We start from the raw sequence: 20,480 nt of genomic DNA, 5'->3' as shown, positions 1-20,480 counted from the left end.
ACTCTACTTGAATCTGATAATAATTGTCATTACACATTAGCATGCTGTGTTACAGCTTTTTATCACTGTGATCAAAATACCTGGCAAGAACAACTTAAGGGAGGAAAAGTTTATTTGAGGCTCATGTTTCAGAGTTTAGTCCCTGGCCATCTGACTCTATTGCTTTGGACCTGAGTGAGGCAGAACATCATGCGGAAGGCATGGCAAAGGAAAGCTGCTCAGCTCATAGCAGCAGAGAAGCAGAAAAAGAGTCAGGAACAAAATATACTCTCAGGTCATATCCCCAGTGGCCCATTTCCTCCAGCCTCATCCCACCTGCCTACAGTTTCCACCCAGTAGTTCATTCAAATTATTAATCCAGTTGATGTATTAATCAACTGATATGATTACATAATCCAATCTTCACTGGATTATTGCTATGTTGTATAACACATGAGCTCTTTGGGGAACACTTGTAGATCCAAACCACAACACATATTTAAAAATAGGTAATAAGTCCTAGGGCCCTATGGTCAGGTTAACTATCAAGTCTCCAAGTTTTAAAAATGATCATGTATAGCTGGGTGCAGTGGCACATGCCTGTAATCCCAGTAACTTGGGAGGCTGAGACAGTAAGATAGCAAGTTCAAACCTAACCTCAGCAACTTAGTGAAGCCCTAAGCAACTCAGTGAGATCCTCTCTCTAATAAAATATGAAAAAGATCTGGGATATGATTCAGTGGTTAAGCACCCCTGGATTCAATCCCTGGTACCAAAAAAAAAAAAAATGAGCATGGTATTAAAACATTTTTGATGGGCTAGGATCCTCTAAGAACATAGAAATCATTTAAAGAATGAATAAAAGTCACAAAAAGGGTTTACTTAAACAAAAGATATCAGTTTGTCTTTTATTATTTGCCATTTTAGTTCCTGAGCAAATATTTACTCAGGCAAATGAATCCAATCTACCTTTAGACAGGTTATCCTGGAATGACTTTTCACCTCTCCCTGGTCTGCATTCAGGTCAGTTTGCTTATTTGCATGCAAGTGTGTGACTCTCTGTGTTTCAGGGCTGTCTTTCCTTGAGCCATCAGAATCATCTCATTGTGAATGCTGGGCAGATGGAGTTCCAGACCCTTCTTCATCACAACCTTCAGCTCTCCATCCAGAACCTGGGCTCTGTCCAGGTGTACTTACCTGGTGACCTGACAGGGCACAGTTCTGCTCAAGAGGGATTGCAGAGCCTATGCTACATAAGCCAGCTCATGTTCTTCAAGAAAAGCCCTTATCCAGAAGCAGGAGCACCTGGGAAGGTACAGGACAGTGGCAAACTGCCATTTTTAATGATCATTTCAAATTTTCAGTGATGGCTTCCATAGTAAAGAGACTTGATTAGCACATTTGCACCTGTTTAGCTCCTAAATCGGACACCTAGAACATGTTGTTGACTTTACTCCTCTTGGAAGAACAGTTTCTTGAGAAAAATCTTAGCAAAACTTGGTGTTCCTGATAGCTGGGTAATTGGACCCATTCAGAATTCCCTGTGGGATTTTAAATATATTGTCAGAGAATACGAGATTCCAGTAGGTTAGAACATGAGGTACAGTGATTATGAGTTGGGCAGGTTTGCTTGTTCCTAAAATCAAATGCACATTTCCACTAGAATGAAATCTGAGGAGGGGCTGCCCAGGGTCTATCAGAACTTTCTTTTCTTTTTCTCTCACCTGAGAGGCACGTCTGGCCTAAACGCAATTAGGATGGGGAAGTCAGGAGGATTGTTCCAGCCACCTGGAAATTTTGTGAATATTCACATCAACTTCTGCATTTAGAAACCCAGTGAGTTCTCCTAAAAGAGAGATAATGTTCACTGTGTTCTCTCTGTTCACAGCCTCCTGGCCCTGCTCCAGTACTTGGCTCATTTGAGCATCCAGTGAAATCTAATGAGTGAATGTACTAATTATGATGTGCATCTTATTTTGATAAAAAAATATACTTTTTTTTAAAGAATTTGCTTCTTTTTTTAGGGAACTGTAAATAGCTAATCAGCATATGAAAATAATTCATACTAGCGAGAAATAAAGAAATAGCAATTAAAATGATGTTTTAACTTACAAAAATGCAAGTATCTAAAAATACTACTTGTGGAAATGTCATGGGAGAACTAAGATGTTGGTTGGTATAAACTTTGTGAAAGTGCTAGGCACCAGGAGTTTCAAAACAACCAGACCCTGTTAAAGAAATTTTAACCCAGTTGTAGAAATTCACACCAAGGAAACGAGGAAAGATTTCAAAGCAAGATGTTTTGTTTTGTTTATTTAAAACATCATTTATGATAACCCAAATAGACAGGAACCTAACTATTCACTGGTCATTTAAGTAAATTGTAATTTACATTTAACTAATTAAAATTATGTCCATAAGGGAATGAACTTTAGATTTTTTGAACTTTAGATTTTATGCAAAAAAATATGGAAGACCGAATTTTTTTTTCTGCCCAGTGTATACTCCATGCATGGAAAAGGTTTGAAATGCATCACCCCCAAAGTTACTTTCTCTGAGTAATGGGCAAGCTGTTCTTCACTCTTTTAAATCCCTCTGTGCCTTCCTGATTATCTCTAATAAGCAGATATGTCTTTTTGTATGAGCACTTCAAAAATTAAAAATATTTTAAAACAAATAATTTTAATAAAGGTAACATAAATGAAGCATTAAGCTCATCCCCAATCCTGCCATTCTAACTAGTAAAACTAGTTTGGGTTTCTATATGATTCTCTAATATCTGGCACATAATTTTGCAGTACTGTGATGGTACCATCACTCACTATACCTTGGTTTCCTTCTTTTCTTGTTTGAGTCAACTCTGGGCTTTTTTTTCTGAGATGGTCTTTGCTTCCTAAGGTTGGCGAAGTCGTGGGGCTCACCCTCTACAGCTGCTCCAGCAGGAGACCCATCCACAGAGGACGGCTGAACACACCTGTAACTGTGGAGTTTGGGGAGGAAGACAGTCCAGTAAGGAGAGCCTTGCCCCATGCCTGCTTCCGACTGTGTGGGCTAGTTTTTCATGCACTCACTTTTCCACATACAACTTTCATTTAATTTGTTTTCTTCTCAATTACAGGATAATAAGAGAAATAAAACAAAGTTTATATTGCTTCGGGAAAAGGTGAATTTCCATCAGTTCACTGGGATATCCCCAAAACCCCAGGAGTCTCTACAGATACGAATCGAGTTTTCTAAGCCCATTACCAGAGCATTTCCTGTCATGCTGCTAGTAAGGTGTGTTGAGGGTGACTGCAAAAGTGCCCATGAGATCGTGGCAAGACTCACTGACCTTAAGAATTTTTTGTGAAAGATTAGTGAATTAAAATGTTTTCAAAGCAATGAAGAGGCTCATTGTCTAAAGAAATTATTTATTTTACTATTTAGACAATAAGCTTCCATAGTTTGTTTTTCAGGTTAGATTCTGCCTATTAATTGGCGTGAGAAACATCTGAATAGATAGTAATGATATGTATCATCTTATTTGGGAATCCATTTGATCTTCCTTCCTTCCTTCCTTTCTTCCTTCCTTCCTTCCTTCCTTCCTTCCTTCTTTCCTTCCTTCCTTCTCTTCCTTTCTTTCTTCTTCCTATTCCTCTTCTTCCTCCTCTTCCTCCTCCTCTTCCTCCTCCCCTGCTCCTCCTCCTCCTTCTTCTTCCTTTCTTTCAATAAGGAAAAAATGTTCTCAAATATATATATATAGATATATCTAAGGAGATTTATAAATTATCTTTCTCAGTAATATTTAGTCTGTGAAATTGGATGGCCATTTTAATCACTAAATTGCATAAGAAGGATAAATAAATGAACATTAAAAGATTCTTTGGAATCTTACTTTGAAATTGCTAATGGAAACCTTGAGTTTGTGGGGTGATGCTATTCCACTGCACCTGTTTGATTGAGAGAGTAGCTTGACTGAACCAAAGGGGACTCCCAAGCAAGGGCTGTCTCTTAGGCAGACACTGCCTGCTAGCCCTGGCACAGTGCCATCCTGCCCACTGACTTAACCCTCATTCTGCCAAATGAGCCAAGCCATCAAATGTCTGAAATTGTCTATTTCCTCAAAGAGTTCAGGTTTTAACTTACTTCTTCAACACACAGAAGAAGTAAATTTTCAACTCCCAGAAAATTCTTAGTCTGACCACTCTGTGTTTATTGTCCTTTATCTGCCAATTTCTAGCTCTACCAACAGGTGCAGTGAAGCATTAAGACAGCTGTGTATGTGCTGCAGGTCCCTCCTAACATGGAGCCAGCACTGTATGTTTTATTCCTATATACTGTGCTGGTTATTCTTGTTTTTCTCTTTTACTGAAGTTTTAGAGCTTTTGCGTTCTATTTTTTTAATGAAATGAAGGATGAAAGTGTCATCCATTTATTAAAAGTCCAACTGGTGCCATGGGATTAGCATATCAGATCGTTTTAGCCCATGCTACTTCTTGTGGCAAGAAGGTTGTTTTTCACAAATTATGTGACTAAAGAGTTGAAAGAGGAAAAAAAAAACTAGACATCACTACTTCATTTCTATTTTCTAGATTCTCCAAGAAACCTACTCCCTCTGATTTTCTTGTGAAACAAATCTACTCCTGGGATGAGCAAATTGTCCAAATTTACATACCTGCTGTTCCACAAAAAGGTCAGTGGACAAGATGCTTTTTAATTTTTCAATTCTTTTCAGGCTACAACTTGAGTTTGCATAGCAGTGTTTTTCTTTCTCATGACATAACCATCCTCATGACACAACCATCCAAGTCATCTCTTTGCCTGCTAATAAACAAACCATTTCTCAATACTCTTGTGAAAACTATACTATAACCAAGTACAGTCCTTGTCATCCAGTGGTGTGGGGGACACATGCACTTTTCACAGGACCCTGCCCACCTCTCCATCTCTCCTTGCCTCAAGCTATGACTCTCCTGCTTCTCAGGGTTCTGGGTTTGTTCCACTGGTAGCTGTCTGCAGTTCCTTCCATTTTCTTTCCTTGAACTCCCCTCTGTGGAGCTGCTTTGACCCTAGAAGTTCATTTGCCTCCACTGCCCAAGTGCCTTGACTTTGCTTTCTAGCCTGCTGCCCCTTGCCTCCCAGCTAGACACCAGGGACCATGACTTCCAAGGTGAGGCTTCTCAGTATGTCACATAAAAGCAGATAACAGGCCCTTTCTGATGATCCTTGCAGAATATTGACCTTGGGGCTCACCCTTTCACAGCAGTCTGACCTGTTTACTCAGAATCCTGAGCGCCAGTGTCTTCCCCTGAAGATCAAGAAACTGGAGCTCTGTGTGCTTAAATGGATCAAACAAGACTAATAGATACATACTTTAGACCCATGTCCAGCATGACATGTGGTCCTTGAAAGAGAAGTTGGCTTCTGACCCTCAGGTGAATGGGTGAATCCTTTCATCTCTAAATTTTTCTATACTGAGATATAGTCACTTTCCTCTGAGACCCAGTCACTTCTCTTCTCTTTTGAAATGAATCCAACTGTATTGCTAATCAAATTCAATTAAATAAGCCAAACTCAGAAAGTCTAAGGTTGAAAGTTTTCTCTTAGATGCAGAAGCTAGAGAGAAGTCAGGAATTAAAAAGAGAGGTGGTCCCATGAAAATGGAAGGGGGAACAGTGGAAGAGAGGGAGAGGATCCGGGAGGGAGGGGATCCAGGAGGAAGGAGAAGGGAAGAAGGATGGGAAAGGGGAGAAACTTCAGGATAAAATTTTCAAAATTTCATGTGCAGTGTGCATGCATGAATATATCACAATGAATGCCACTTTTATGCACCAATTTAAAAATAAATAAATAGAAGGAAGACCGATAAAGTAGAATAAAGAAAGCAGCGGGGAGGGGGAAAAGAAGTACTGGAAATTGAAAGGAAGCAAATAATGGCATACACGTGTTAGAATATGTCAAAATGAACCCCACTGCTATGTATAACTATAAAGTATGAATAAAAACTTTTAAATTCTGAATTTTTAAACTTCATGGCAATTTTTTAAAATTTTACATTTCACATTTCTTTTCTACAATATTGTGTTATAAAAAAATTTTAAACTGACAGAAAAGTTTTAAAAAGTAAAACAAACACCTATATTATTCCATCTGGATTTACCACCCAGCTCACATTTTGCTACACAAAATTTATCTTGGTGTAAGTCTGAATGTGCATGAATGTGTGGGGGTGTGCATGCTTGTGTGCTTTTGGGTGAGCTCTTAGGAGGAGGGGAAGGCCGATGGGGAGGAGGAGGATCCAGTGGAAAGAAAGTTTCAGACTCATGACATTCCAATTTAAAATACTTTGACAGACATCTCATTTAAAAAGGGGGCTCTCCTACTGAACTCAGGAAAATTATAACCCCAAACAATCAACATTAACTTAATATCTACCCTGTAGCCCCTAGTTAAAATTTTGAAATTTCCCCTAATGTCTTTAAACCTTTATATTTCTTATTCAGAATTAAATCAGACTTCATGAGTGCATTTCATTACCATGTTTTCATAGTCCCTTTAAAATCTAGAACACTTCCCCCATTTTTAAAAATAACAATGACTTTTTAAATTATTCCAGCCCAGTCATTTCTTTTGCTGTCTCACATTCTAAAATTGTATGATATTTTATGATTAAATTCAGTTTGTAGGCGTTTGGTGCATACTCAACAGGTAATGCCCAGCATGGTAGTTAGCTTGAGGAGAGCCCCTCCAGTCTAACAGGCCACTTTTCCCTGCATAGTCACTGTGAGGTGAAGCTCCTGAACCAGCTGAGTGTTCTCTTGCCTGCAGCCTCTCACTCCATGGTTTTAAGTTAGCACTGGTGATATACAGTGGTCCACAGAATGATGACTTTCTAGCTCCACCATAAATCAGGTGGCATTCTTCAGTAAAGGAGCACTTCTCTCTCCCTTACCCTTGTTCTTTTGTCTCTTGGTGCCTAGAGTGTCTCAAAAATATAATATGTTCAGTTCATTTCCATCATTTTTCTTTCTGATGCTCAACTTGGTCAAAGAGAGTTCCTTCATGATGCTTCTTGAATTTTTTTGACAGGGTAAACCTTTGAGTGCTTGCTTGCTTCCTGGGGTGCAGGATGCTCTGCCTTGTCATGCACTTGACCTGCCCTTCCTTGGAATCAGCTCTTTGTCATGGGGACTTTTAGAATTCCAGACCTGGGCACCAAATGTGCTCATTAAATATTGGGGTGTCATTGATTTAGTTAGTAACTGTGTGTGTGTGTGTGTGTGTGTGTGTGTGTGTGTGTGTGTGAGAGAGAGAGAGAGAGAGAGAGAGAGAGAGAGAGAGAGAGAGAGAGAGATGAGCTCATGCTAACGTCTTCAATTCAAATCCAACACCCTGGGTTCCTTCTTACTTTCTCCCATTGCACCTTTGTATCTCCATTTTCAAAGATATCTCTAGTATTGCCCAAAAAGCACACAGTCAAAATTATTCAAATTAATTATTTTCTCTGGGTAGAGTTTTGACATCAATATTACGTAAGATTAAGTTCACTTTTTTCTTCATGTATTTAATAGTAGAGTTTAATTTATTCATATGTTTTTATTTTTTTAATATGGGAGATATTTACATCATTCACTTGTCTAAACCATACTTGGAGCTAAATCCTGCTTCCAAAAATATCACCCACTCTGCTTGTTCTGAAGTGTCCCTTATGTTTGAATTAGTTCATTTTTTTTTCCCCAGTGTTTCAGTTTGGAAAACTGAGCATTCTTTCTTATACTCTCTCATATTTTGCTTTCTTGGTTAAATTAGATATTTAGAAGTCACTTCATCAGTTTTCATCAATCAGTTTTTTCAGTCTTCTGTGTGTACGTAAGAGGTTTGCACATATACTATATTGAATCTGGGGGAGGGGTGTATCCTCAAGTTAATTCCTTTAGGTATGTTTTTTTGTGGGTCAAAAATAAAATTCATTTATGGCTTTATAAGTATTCCAAATTTCCCTTGCTGCAATGAATGAAAATACCTGCTTTCCCACAGCTTTGTCAAGAGAAGATATTTTTGATCTATTGAATTTTATCAGATAAGTGAAAATGATAGTTTTAATATGAATTTTTATATGAACTGAGCATTTCATGTGTTTAAAGGCAGTCACCAACTTTTTCATGTAAACTTTCATATATACCTATTTTTCTATTGAGCTTGCTTTTTCTTGTTTGTTTTTTTTTTTTTTTTTTTTTTTTTTTTTTTAGAGCTCTTTCTATGTTAGGATGATTTGTGATGTTCCAAGTCCCTCTTGAGATCCTGAACAAACTAATCACCTCATCTTAGTGGGGATAGAGAGAGTTCAGTGTCTTCAGTTGCCATTCAAACCACTTTCTATTTCTCCAAGGCTGTCAGCCAACCTGTCAAACATCAGCATGTCGGAGTCTGCATCCTTTTCTGTAATATAGATTGCATATATTTTCTTACAGCACACCATTGATTTATTTTACTGTTTTGAAAAAAAATTAATAGTGAAATTTACCAGCATTTTCTAACATGAGTCTTAAATTTTGAACTATTGTTAGAAATTAATTTCTTATATTCAGATTCTAGAAGAAATCATTCATGTGCTATTTTAGTGTTTGTAAAGTTTTTTTTTTCCATTTGTACCTCTAATCAATTGGTGCTTATTATTGTGAGTGGGATGAGGAATGGACCTAATTCCATATTTATACAAATAGTTCATATCTAATGAATGATGACCAGGTTTCTACCTGGTCATCATGCCCACCCCTCCCCGTGGTGACTGCCCTGGTATTTGTTAAAAGTATTAGGAGAAAATTTTTAAATAAGTGACAGATTAAAATGCTTTTGCTTTTAAACATAAAAATTATCTAAAAATGATAGCTTAAAACCAAATGGGTCACTGGGTGCAGTGGTGCACACTTGTAATCCTAGTGGTTTAGGAGGCTGAGGCACAAGGATGGCAAGTTCAAGGCCAACATAGCAACTTAGCAAGGCACCAAGCAACTTAGTAAGTCCCTGTCTCAAAATTTAAAAAAAAAAAAAAGTTTAAAAGGGCTGGGGATGTGGTTCAGTGGTTAAGTGCCCCTGGGTTCAATCCCCTATACCAAAAAACAAACAAACACATACCCAAAACACCACACGAATCACTGTACTGCCCTTAAACAAGAAGGATGCAGACTCTGATATGCTGATGTTTGACAGGTTGGCCCACAGGCTGGGGAGAAATAGAAAGTGGCTTGAATGACATCTGAAGACTGAACTCTCTCCATCTCCACTAAAATGAGGTGACTGGTTTGTTCAGGGTCTCAGGAAGGACTTGGAACATCACAAGCCCTGGAAATACTGTTTTCCTTCCTAGCACTTTGCCATAGTCAAATGAAAGTTTGAGTGGGTGTAATTCACCATTTAAATGCTCTGGAAACAAAAAAGGCCAGAATTTAATGTCCCCTTTCAATCTCTGCCCATCTCTTTCTACTTTCCCCACCTGCCAGCTCCTCTGTCTGGAATGGAGTATGCCTTTTGCAAACTTCAGACTGTTTGCCTTTTCCCTGTGTAGGTGCCAATGTGGGATATTTATCCTTGTTAGATGCTGACTATGACAGAAGACCTCCAAACAAATACTTTGCTAAGGCAGTGAACTACACAGTACATTTCCAGTGGATCCAATGCCTGTTTTGGGATAAGAGAGAATGGAAATCTGAAAGTTTCTCTCCACAACCAGGAACTTCTCCAGAAAAAGTTAATTGCAGGTATGAGCATACTGTTGGGAAAGAGTCCGGGAATTTTAGCAAGTGACTACATTGGCTTCTTCATTTGGTCAGGCCCTGGAACCTCTTCTGAATCATGTCCTCCCATGAATAGCTGGAAAAGTCTTGGATGGCGCAACCCTAACAGGATGAGCCTTTTATACCCATTCTCATGTCAGTCTTAATTCTCCCTTGCTGCCCTGTGGCTCTGAAGGGAGGGGACTGGTTTCTACCTGGTCATCATGCCCACCCCTCCCTGTGGTGACTGCAGTGCAGTAGCTATTTATTGAGCTTCTTTCTACTCAGAAATGAGTCAACAGAGAAGTGGCACAGGGGTCCAGTTTTATTATAATGGAAATGCTGGCACCCCTTGGGTGTGCAGTTTGAAGTCAGACAGGGTCCTCTGCTCTCACTGCCCCTCTGTCCCTCTTCTTCCTGTGCAGAGGAGTCCTCACCCCACACCCCCAGGCCTGGCTCAAGGATGAACATCATGAGACTCTGAACAGACATGAGCTCCCTTCTCAGGAATTTCTGGGTATCTGAATCATGTTACTAAATTGGAAATTCTTTTTTTTCTAGCCACAAAATTTACAATTGTATGAGAAGCTTAGTCCTTTCATTTTGGTTGTCCTTACCCTCTTGTTAAGGTAGAGATCAACAATAATTTAGGCATATTTAGAAGAAGAAATAGTCATTTCCTCCTTAGGAAAAATTAAACCATAAGAAACTATATATTATGGTTGCCAGTTAGGAGGCAAATATGTCCTGATTGGAGCATCTCAATGACATTCATCTTTGTTTTTGACTTTATTGTGTTGCACCCTTTTGTGGTTGTGCCATTTGAATTTCCAGGTAACGGCCCAATATTCCACTTTTATATTTAATTATAAATTAATGCCATCATTCATTCTCTATTACATACCAGTAACTAGCAGGGACTGGTATGTAATAGAGAATGAATGATGGCATTAATATACACTGTGAACTGGTCACACATGGTAGCAGTATGTTGAGGACCTGTTTTCTTTTTCACTCTGGTTATCTTACCACTACCCTGTGAACAGCTGCTCCTATTACACATTCGGTATGGTAATGTGCATTTCCCTCCTAGCTATGACCACCTCGCGGTGTTCTCTGTCCTGAGAAGAAAGCTGAAGGCCAGTTTTGAAGTGAACGACATATCCAGTTTACAGCAGTAAGTTCCATCTTCTAAATCAAGATTTCATTTTGTTGTTGCCACTGCCCACTCAGCATGCTCATGTATAATTAAGCAGATGCTTGAAATCTGTTTTAAAAAAATTTTATTTATTTATTTTTGCATTACAATTCTTAATACACCATTATACCTAATTTATCTTATCTCTGATTATATATAAGGTATGTTGACACCAAATTCACATTTTCATACATGTATTTTGTATAATGATGAGGGTCTTATTGTGTTTTCTTGATTATGAATATTAGGAGATAATTGTCTTTAAATACTATATCCAACTGTATGTCTGAGCTTTTTTGCTGCTATGACTAAAAGATCAGATCAGAATGACTTTATGGAGAAGTTTACTTGGGGACTTGCAGTTTCAGAGGTCTCAGTCCATAGACAGCTGGCTGCATTCCTTTGGGTTCCAGGCAAAGCAGGACATCATGGTGAAAGAGTGTGGCAGAGGGAAGTGGCTCACATGATGATCAGAAAGCAGAGAGAGACACTCCACTTGCCAGATATAAAATACATACCCCAAAGCCGCACCCCCAGTGCTCTACCTCCTCCAGCCTCACCCCACATGTCTTCAGTTACCAAACAATGCCACCAGGTGATTAATTCACTGATTGGGTTAAGGCTATCCTAACCCAATCCTTTCTCTGCTAAACCTTCTTGCATTGTCTCACATATGAGCTTTTGGCAGACACCTCACATCCAAACCATAATACTGTCTATACTTACATTCACTGACAAGAGATTTATAAACACAAGAGAGTCAACATAATTTTTTTTTAATTTTTAGGTTAGATTTAGTTCAATGTGAATTTGGCTAATTATAATTGATTATGTTAATATCTATTGTGTTGTCACCTCTAGATTTGTCTGACCTGGTTTATACTTATAGTCACAGCCTAGTTGTTAATAGCTCTCTTTGTCTCTGAGATGTGTCCATTTTAAACAGTAAGTTTAAAATTCACCCTATTTTAATAGCCACTGTTTCATATGAAACAACTTATATTTAGAGTCTGAAACAGGGGCACATCAAGGGCAAGCTTCTGTAGGCAGCAACCTTCTCTAATTTGTCAGGCTGACCTATGTTTAATACAGAGCTTGTCCCTAGTAGGTGTTCAGTAAACATTTGCTGAGTGAATATTAAGGGCAGATCTGTACTTCCTTGGGTGTTGAGTTTTTCAGTTTTCCTACCTTGATATTCTTATAATAGGAAACTCTGCCTTTATTACTTAATCAACCATAGTATTTCCAAGACTAATTGGTGAATAAGAGAATTTGTAAATAAGATATTAATTACTAATGTAATTCTTGCTGACCTCAGAGAAGGTCACCAGTCATCCAGTGATCAGGGCTCTAAGTGCAGCAGCCTCAGCCCTGGTTTCCGCAGCACTGACACCATTGGGGAGGGGGCTGTAAACAAAGAGGTTTGGGGAAAGCTCAGGAGAAGTCCAGATAGAAGACAATACCTGAAGTCACACAGAGGCAGTAACACCAGGGACATCTGGCCAGAATCCAGGAGGTTCCAAGCCACAGCTCAGGTGTAGTAAGGACAAACTAGAGCCAGGTGGTTGTGAGCTGATGAGATGTGGCTTATAACAAGTTTGTCCTGGTCTTGCTGGGAAAGAAGGAAGAAGAGTCCAGGCAAGACCAGAAGCACAGCCCGATCCTAGATACAGTCAAAGAGCAGTGAGCAGGGGACTTAGCACTGAGTCTCCAAGCAGTATGGACTCCAGGCCCTACCTCTGAATCTTACAAAAGATCCATAAGGCTAAGCCCAGCCAGAATACCTTATTAGGTTAAGAGCCCAACACAGGGGATTCTATATGGATACTATTCTGTGGGTCTACAGGGGCTAGAGGATCTCTCTCCCCAAGCCAGGATTGGTGCCCGGTGAGTGTGACCTACAGGTGGGGAGCAAGCAGTGCCACCCACAGACAGGTACAGGTGGGATGTAGATGAGTCTACCTGTTTGGGTCGCTGCGTCTGAAAGACCTGACCAGAACAATTGTAGAGGAGGAAAGGTTTATTTGAGAGCTCACAGTTTCAGAGGTCTCAGTCCATAGACAGCTGGCTCCATTCCTTGGGGCTTGAAGTGAGGCAGAACATCATGGTGGGAGAGTAGGGCAAAGGGAAGCATAGAGGGAAAGTCTACTCTTCAGATTCAAATGTATACCCCATAGCCACGCCCCCAGTGAACCACTTCCTCCAGCTACACCCCACCTGCATTCTGTCACCATCCAGTTAATACCATCTGGAATTAATTCACTGATTGGGTTAAGGCTAGAATCCAATCATTTCTCCTCCAAACCTTTTGCATTGTTTCACATGTGAGCTTTTGCAGACATCACATCTAAACCATAACACTACCTGAAACCCCTCCAACATCTCCTAGCCTTGCCCTGGAGGCAGAAGAGGGAAGGGGGAAGAATGTTGCATCTGCATGTTTGAAGTACACATCTGCATGCCTTAATCTTCATAATAGCATGAGATTGGCATTTTTCTCATTTCCCGACAAAAGTTCCTCAGGCCCAGCGGGTGTAGCTTCCCACCTCAAAGGTAGGTTCAGCACAGGCCTTGTTCTGGAGTTTCTGCCATGGTAGTCCTGTCTTCAGAAGCTCCTTGCACTGGGACTCCAGGACATGTTTGAAAACAACCTGCAGACCATCGTGTGGGGTGTGTGTGTGTGTGTGTGTGTGTGTGTGTGTGTGATCAGTTTTCTAAGTGTCTATTTCTATGTGTAATTCTCATTATATCTTTTCCTTTTTTTTTTACTCACAGTCACCCTCAAAACCTACTTCCCAGTATTTTTATTGTGATTTTTATGATTCTTTATGGATTTTTGGTTACTAAAAGCAGATGTATAGATAATCATGAAAAAAAGAAAATGGGATACATTTTTCTGCAAGAATATACCCCACCTGGCCACAAGTTGTATGCTGTTGTCATTGACACTGGCTTCCGGGCACCAGCTCGATTTACCTCAAAGGTAACATAAGGCCCTGGGGATACCTCGCTGGAGTCTAAGTGTGTAGCCTTCAATGCATGAGAAGTGATGATTTGATGATTTAACTGAACTGTCAATCACCTGTCACCACCAGCCCCATCCAATTCCCTCTGCCGTCCTGCAACCTGTACATGTGTAAGAGCAGAAGGTGGGACCCCCCCTCACCTTCTCCCAGCTCAAATCCCTTCCCCTCTTTCTGCCTTTACCATGGAAAACAGATCAAAGAGATTGGTTCTGTCTCTGGATTAGTCTCTGAGACTTTGAGAGACAACTCAGTTCTTCTGAGTTGACAGGAATCTATTACCCACCACCCAGATATAGATCTAGGGAGAAAGGAATGAGAATTGATCAGACAAACCTTGGAGATAGGTGGGGACATACCTGGATTGGAAGCTTGGGGTTAAAAAGAGTCTTCCCAAGCAGATGGAGGATGATATAGAAGGGTGGGGAGTGAGAGGAAATGGTAGGAGGCTGAAGGAAGTGATGCAGCATAGGGGAGCATCCATGCCAAGTGGGCGGTGAGAGTAAGGTCTGAGAGATGAACACCAGAGCCATGAGCAGAACCACAAGTCACAGAGACAAGAAGGGAGGTTCCATCTGCATTCAAAATTCACTCCCATTTCCTGAGGGAACTATGGCTGCTTTATGGAAACCTGTAGGACTGAGGGCATTGAGAAGAAAATGGGTCAGTGAATGTTAGAAAAGAGGTGTGTGTGATGGGAATGCCATGGTATAGCTAGGCACGAAATCTAACATGATCTCTACTCACTACAAGCCCTAGACTATCAACTATATATTTATAGTAATTCATAAACAGTGAACATCACATAGAAGGAAATTCTCTTAACTAAATTCTCTTAACTAGGACTACTTACAGCAGTCCTAGTATCTTTGAATTTAAAAAAAATATCTTTCTTAAGTGATAAACACAGTACTCATTCCTGGGTAGCAATACACCAGTGAGGAACAACAAGCCCAGCCCCACTGGAAACAGGCCTCCCCAGGGTGCACCTGCACAGGTGGAAGCCCCTGCCACCTGACCCTGGTGCCACTCCAGGGCCTAGCAGGCCTCCCCCAGTGTTCCTGCCAAGCCAGAGGGAGGAAGATGCTGCCCCCACCATGTGTTCTTTTACCCTGAAAAAGATTAGTGCCCCAGTAAATCCCAGGTGGGAACTAACATTTCTAGATCAAGGATGTGAAAAACGATCCAGCCACCCCAGGCTCCATTTCCAGGGTCCAATTCCAGGCCCTAATCCCCATCCTCCAATCCTCCCTAGTCTAGGAGGACTGTGCAGGCCATGCGGGCACCCCCTTCTCCCCTCAGCTCCATGCTGGGCCCTGTAGCTGTCCTGCAGCTTGTCAGGTAGTTTCCAGAAGGATGGAAAGTAGGGAAGATCAGGGAAGCCCTACCCCAGGGGTGCTGGCATCTTCTATGAAACATCTGGAGCTCTCACCCTGTGTCTGTGTTTTAAGGTTTTCATTGTTTTATGTGGTGAAAATGGACTTTCAGAAACCAAAGAGCTCTGCAGTCCTGAGAAGACCCTGTTTGAAAGGAATTCCAGACACACATTTATCCTGAGGTATTTGGAGATATTTCAACCACACGATTTGGAAAAGATAGGCCAATCAGAATCAGAGTGTTCTCATCATAAGCCCAAAAAAGTAGCATAGAGAACATTGGGAACATCAGTGTACATAAAATTTTATGAAGTATTTTTATAGTTTATTATTTGGAGTAGACTAAAGGTAGGTTATATGAGGGGGGAAAGGAGGGAAGGAGAAAGAGAAAGAAGGAAATCAACTAATTTTGCATGCTAAAATCACAATCACAATTCTAGGCCACTAAACCTGCCTAAATTAATTAGTATCATTCCAAACCTGGAAGAGTAAGGACATGTGGTCTTGCAAAGTTGGTGGTGTTGGAAGAGGCAGGATCATTTATCAAGATAGAAGGCCAGCTCCTGCCACTTTTAGAAATGTGAAAGTACTGAACTAAATTATGTTTTCTACTGGAAAATTTTATTAATAGTATTTTTCCATTTGGAGTAGTTCTTTATTAAGAGAAAAAAAGTTAAATTCTGACTAATTCACTCCAGGCAAAAATACATTAATGAGATTTGCATGACTTGGATTTAGGAAAACTATAGTCACCAATCCCCCTTGTTCTCAGGGGATATATTCCAGGACCCAGATAGATTCCAGAAACAGCAAATAATACCAACCCTGCATACCTCTGTTTGTTCCTATATATACATACCTAGGATACAGTTTCATTTATTAGTTTTTGCACGCTAAAATCACAATCACAATTCTAGGCCACTAAACCTGCCTAAATTAATTAGTATCATTCCAAACCTGGAAGAGTAAGGACATGTAAGAGTAAGGACATGAGTGAGTATAAGAGTAAGAAGTAAATGACTTCTTATAGTCATTTATTTAAACTTTTCTTAGCAAAAGAGTAAAGATAACTAATAATAAAGTAGAGTAATTATAATATACTATAACAAAATGTATTTAAAACTTATGAATTGTTCACTTCTGGAATTCACCAGTTAATATTTTTGGACTCATGCTTGATGGTGGGGAACTGAAGTCATGGAAAGCAGAACTGAGGTTCAGGGGATAAGTGTGATAGATGCTGAACCCCTGTGTGCTGGGTGGGATTCACTATCCACTGGCCAGCTCTGGGGCTTCCACCTGTCACTCTGCATGGCAGTTATTTGTTGGCATATCTGCCCCTCATGGATCATTAGTGTCCTGAGTGCCAGCATCAGATTTGGTGAGGTGCCATGCCCACGCCATCCTGCACACAGGGCTGATGTGATGCTGCTGTGTGTCATTAGTGCTCCTGCGCAGTTGGGCCCACTCCGGAAGATCCGCCTCTGGCATGACAGCCGTGGGCCTTCCCCGAGCTGGTTCATTAGCCACGTGATGGTGAAAGAGCTGCACTCAGGACAGAGCTGGTTCTTCCCTGCCCAGTGCTGGCTGGCTGCGGACCAATGGGATGGCCACGTGGAGCGAGAGCTCACCCGCCTGTGCCATGGGTTGGGTTTCCAGAAAGTAAGTCCCATGCCAGTGCCAAACTGCCCACCTGGTGATTGGCACACCTTAGCACCTAGCTCTGCTTCTCTTCTTATAGTCATTTATTTAAACTTTTCTCAAGTTTGGCATATTATCTCTTTTCTTAGTCAACTATCAGGATATTCATATCTTCAACGATGCTTGCAGTAAGTGGCCATGTAAGCATAAACTGATGGCCTTTGCCAACTTTAATCGCTACAGTAATGTTTCTTCTTTTAACAATTACTGCAATACCACCTATGGAATTTCTGGTTACTGGTGGTTTGCAATGTTCAGCAAACCCCTAATTAAAGTCTTTCCAGCACCTTGTGTATATATACAAAACAACTTAGATTACTATCACACAATATAGATGTGATTAGGGCCAGATGGCAGGAGATGGTGAAAAGTGACAGTCACCCATGATCTCACAGACCAACTGTGAAAGTTTTGATTTTTACAAGTTCTCTTCCAATCTTTCCCTATTTCCAATGTTCCCTATTCATTTTGTATAGTTGTAATAAAAAGACTTATGTGTTTTGTGCTTCCTAATTCAACATTTTAGAGTAAATTTCTTTATGAATGCTCTTTATGAACAATTTAAGGACTTTATAATATCTGATATTCACTCTTATTTGCTTAAGTATCCACCTACTGGGTACTCTTGATTTTCTTTTATTTACTTCCATGATAGAAAACTGTAGGTTTGAGTGTGTCTTTGGGTTTCTGGCAAATGATTTCCTAAGATGGTTCTCAAGCAGGAGTCAGGGCCCATGAAAGCTGATATTTCCCCAGACACTGGATCTCACCAGTCCACTGGGCTCTCCTTCCAGCATGTCCCTTTGTCATGGTGGTGAGGAGAACCAGGCTTACAACTGTTATAGTTTCTGGCTTGACATTGCTAATTTATTAGGAAGCACAATCATCATGAATTTGAAACAAGGGTTTCCAATCAGCCATAGCATATGGAAATTCTTCAGCACCTGAAACCAAGGGACAGATTCAACTGGGACTTTCCTTCAGACAATTATTCCATGTAAGAATGACCACTTAGCTGACTGAACACAGTTAACAATAGGAGATGTGCATTGTTTCTCCTCCAGCTATTTTGCTTGAGAACTTTGTGTAAGAAATTCACACTAAGTTAGCCACTTATGAGTCCATGTAGCTATATTCCATGAATCCACTGTAACTCATTGGACAATCAGTTGACATATAAAATACATAGTCTTATTCTGTTTCGATTGTTTTGCTGGTATTTGCTCATTATTCTACTTGTATTTCATATATCAGTCCTCTGTATAAGTAATTCTGTTTTTTCTACAATGTTGAGCACTAAATAATGTTTGAATTGCATTGAAACATTAAAAATTTAGTATAATTCCATGGGCAACATAGTGCCTGCTACATGGTGGACCATGTGGGTTACAGTATGGGTGGCACCAGCTTTTGGTGTACTCAGAGCCCAGTGAAAATGAACTGTCTGTTGGGGAAAGTACTGAGAACATTTCCTAAATAGTCTATTAGGAACACATGGAGAAGTGTGTTCAGAGACTCTAGAGAGAAGGGGTTTCTGAGCCAATGTTAAAAATTCAGAAGCCAGACAAGTGAGAGGGAGGAATGATTGGTACCAAGGCTCAGGGGCCTCCAGTAGGAGGCTGGACTAGGCCAAAGTCCAGGGTGGTGGGGGTGTGTGGTTGCAGCAAGATGCTGGTAATGAGGTGAGAGGAAAGAAGCCAGAGCAAGGGGCTGTGTGGATCATCCACCTGCACCCAGTGGTTATATAGCATCCAGCTAACCAGCCCAGGTAGAAAAGCCAAAAAATTTTGGAGTCTCAGCTTAGGAAATTGTTGGTTATCAGTCAGGATCTCACTTTGTTCACACAAATGTCTGACATCAGGAAATTGTTGTCTTGTGGTTTTCCCTTTCAGCTGTTCTATTCCAAGTTCACAGAGTACCTGGAGGATTTCCATGTCTGGCTCTCCGTGTACAGTCGGCCCTCTTCCAGTGGCTACCTACACACACAACGACTCACGGTGTCCTTCTGTCTGCTGTGTGTCTATGCATTCCTTGCAGTCCTGGTCACTGCAGGAGAACATGAGCAGGTGGGAGGCAGCTGATTTTCCCACAGTGGCTGCCAATTCTCAAGACCTAAAGCATGGCTCCCTCTTAACCAGGAAATTAACAAGACTCACTGTACTTGAAGAAGAGTTTAAACCAGGGGAATCAGGCTGTGTACCTGGAGGGACCCCAGGTGACATGGCCAGAGATGTAGCTGGGAAGGGTCTGAAAGATGAAAGGTCTGGGTGAGGAGCTGCTGTGGTTGGCTGACCACTGCTGTATGAGACCTCAAACCCCAGGGGCCACAGAGCATGATATCCCCAGAGGTATTGGTAGCCTGGGTTGTCTCATGGGAACACTCCCAAGTTTTTTTTAAGGTTGACATTTATTCACATTTTAAACAAATGCTTTGGCTGAGAGAACAGGGAAAAGTTAGCATAGCCACATTAGCATTTGGAATGCCAGTTTACACTGCAAACATGGTCTAATTATTCCTCATGAAATGTAGAAAATTTATTTTGAAACAGTTCAAGCAGTTAAAATGGAGAACCTGTCTCTCCTGAGTGAGGGGAAACAGAATGATTTTGGAGGGTATGGCAAAACAGTGGGATTAGTTTCTTACAACTCAGGGCCACTTATAAGCCCAACCCACTACATCCATATGGTCCCAACCATGCAGCTGGGGATGGTGGCCTTCTTACATGGCACCAGATATCAGAGAGGTATGGTAAGAGTTATAGATTTATAATTTTTTAAAGGAGTGCCATGTGCAAATAATTAATTTTTAAAAAATATTTCAAAAAATCTATCACTAATTGGCAAGAAGGGAACCACCATATCTACCTGGGATGTACTCAGGACCTGTAGTCAGAAAACCTATGTTGGGTCACTCCTGTGAGATCAACTAGTTGTCTAATCTGAGGCCTTGACCATTTTTCTCTGTTGGGTGGCACATTGAAGACATTGATGCCTTCTTGTCAGATTATAGCAAGGATTAAGTCCATTGAGAATCCCCTTCATGAAAAATGAGTGTCCACAGGGACTTCTACAGGAGAAAAACAAATGACTTTTTTTGTGATTTTTTAACCTGGATTGAGAGAGCAAAGATTAAGTCTTCGGAACTACAAATGCCCCTGAGTTTTAAGTTGGAATCACTTGAGGAGTTATAACTTCTACTGTTGACTGTCGCAGCTCCCTCTGGATGTCGGCCCCACAGACATCACTCTCCGATCCTTTAGTCTGGGTTTCCTGTGCACCCTCCTGGCCTCCCCAGGGTCACAGCTCTTGGCACTGCTCTTCAGGCTCAGCAAGGTACCTGTAGACTATCTGCATGGCCCTATGCTCCTGAGTGGCACCTCCATTGCTGGGGGATATCCTCTCTAACCAGCCTCTACTTCTGCAGGAAGCGATGGAGTATCCCAGGACTGAG

At 40.8% G+C, this 20,480-nt stretch overlaps 1 protein-coding gene across 1 annotated transcript in view; it reads left to right on the top strand.

Annotated features, from left to right (window-relative positions):
- The window catches only part of Pkd1l1 (polycystin 1 like 1, transient receptor potential channel interacting), a 145,058-nt gene that overhangs the window by 82,921 nt on the left and 41,657 nt on the right, over window positions 1-20,480 (top strand). Inside the window, exons 26-36 of the mRNA XM_077796442.1 lie at window positions 1,050-1,292; window positions 2,878-2,988; window positions 3,098-3,255; window positions 4,551-4,651; window positions 9,524-9,716; window positions 10,825-10,908; window positions 13,705-13,912; window positions 15,404-15,510; window positions 16,774-16,990; window positions 18,922-19,095; window positions 20,243-20,362. Coding sequence (XP_077652568.1) covers window positions 1,050-1,292; window positions 2,878-2,988; window positions 3,098-3,255; window positions 4,551-4,651; window positions 9,524-9,716; window positions 10,825-10,908; window positions 13,705-13,912; window positions 15,404-15,510; window positions 16,774-16,990; window positions 18,922-19,095; window positions 20,243-20,362 — 1,716 coding nt within the window. The remainder of the gene's footprint in view (window positions 1-1,049; window positions 1,293-2,877; window positions 2,989-3,097; window positions 3,256-4,550; window positions 4,652-9,523; window positions 9,717-10,824; window positions 10,909-13,704; window positions 13,913-15,403; window positions 15,511-16,773; window positions 16,991-18,921; window positions 19,096-20,242; window positions 20,363-20,480) is intronic.

This window comes from Urocitellus parryii, chromosome 3 (genome assembly GCF_045843805.1).
Source record: "Urocitellus parryii isolate mUroPar1 chromosome 3, mUroPar1.hap1, whole genome shotgun sequence".
Taxonomy (NCBI): domain Eukaryota; kingdom Metazoa; phylum Chordata; class Mammalia; order Rodentia; family Sciuridae; genus Urocitellus; species Urocitellus parryii.
Note: the sequence above shows the minus strand (reverse complement) of the source record. Positions and strands in the feature narration are given on the sequence as shown.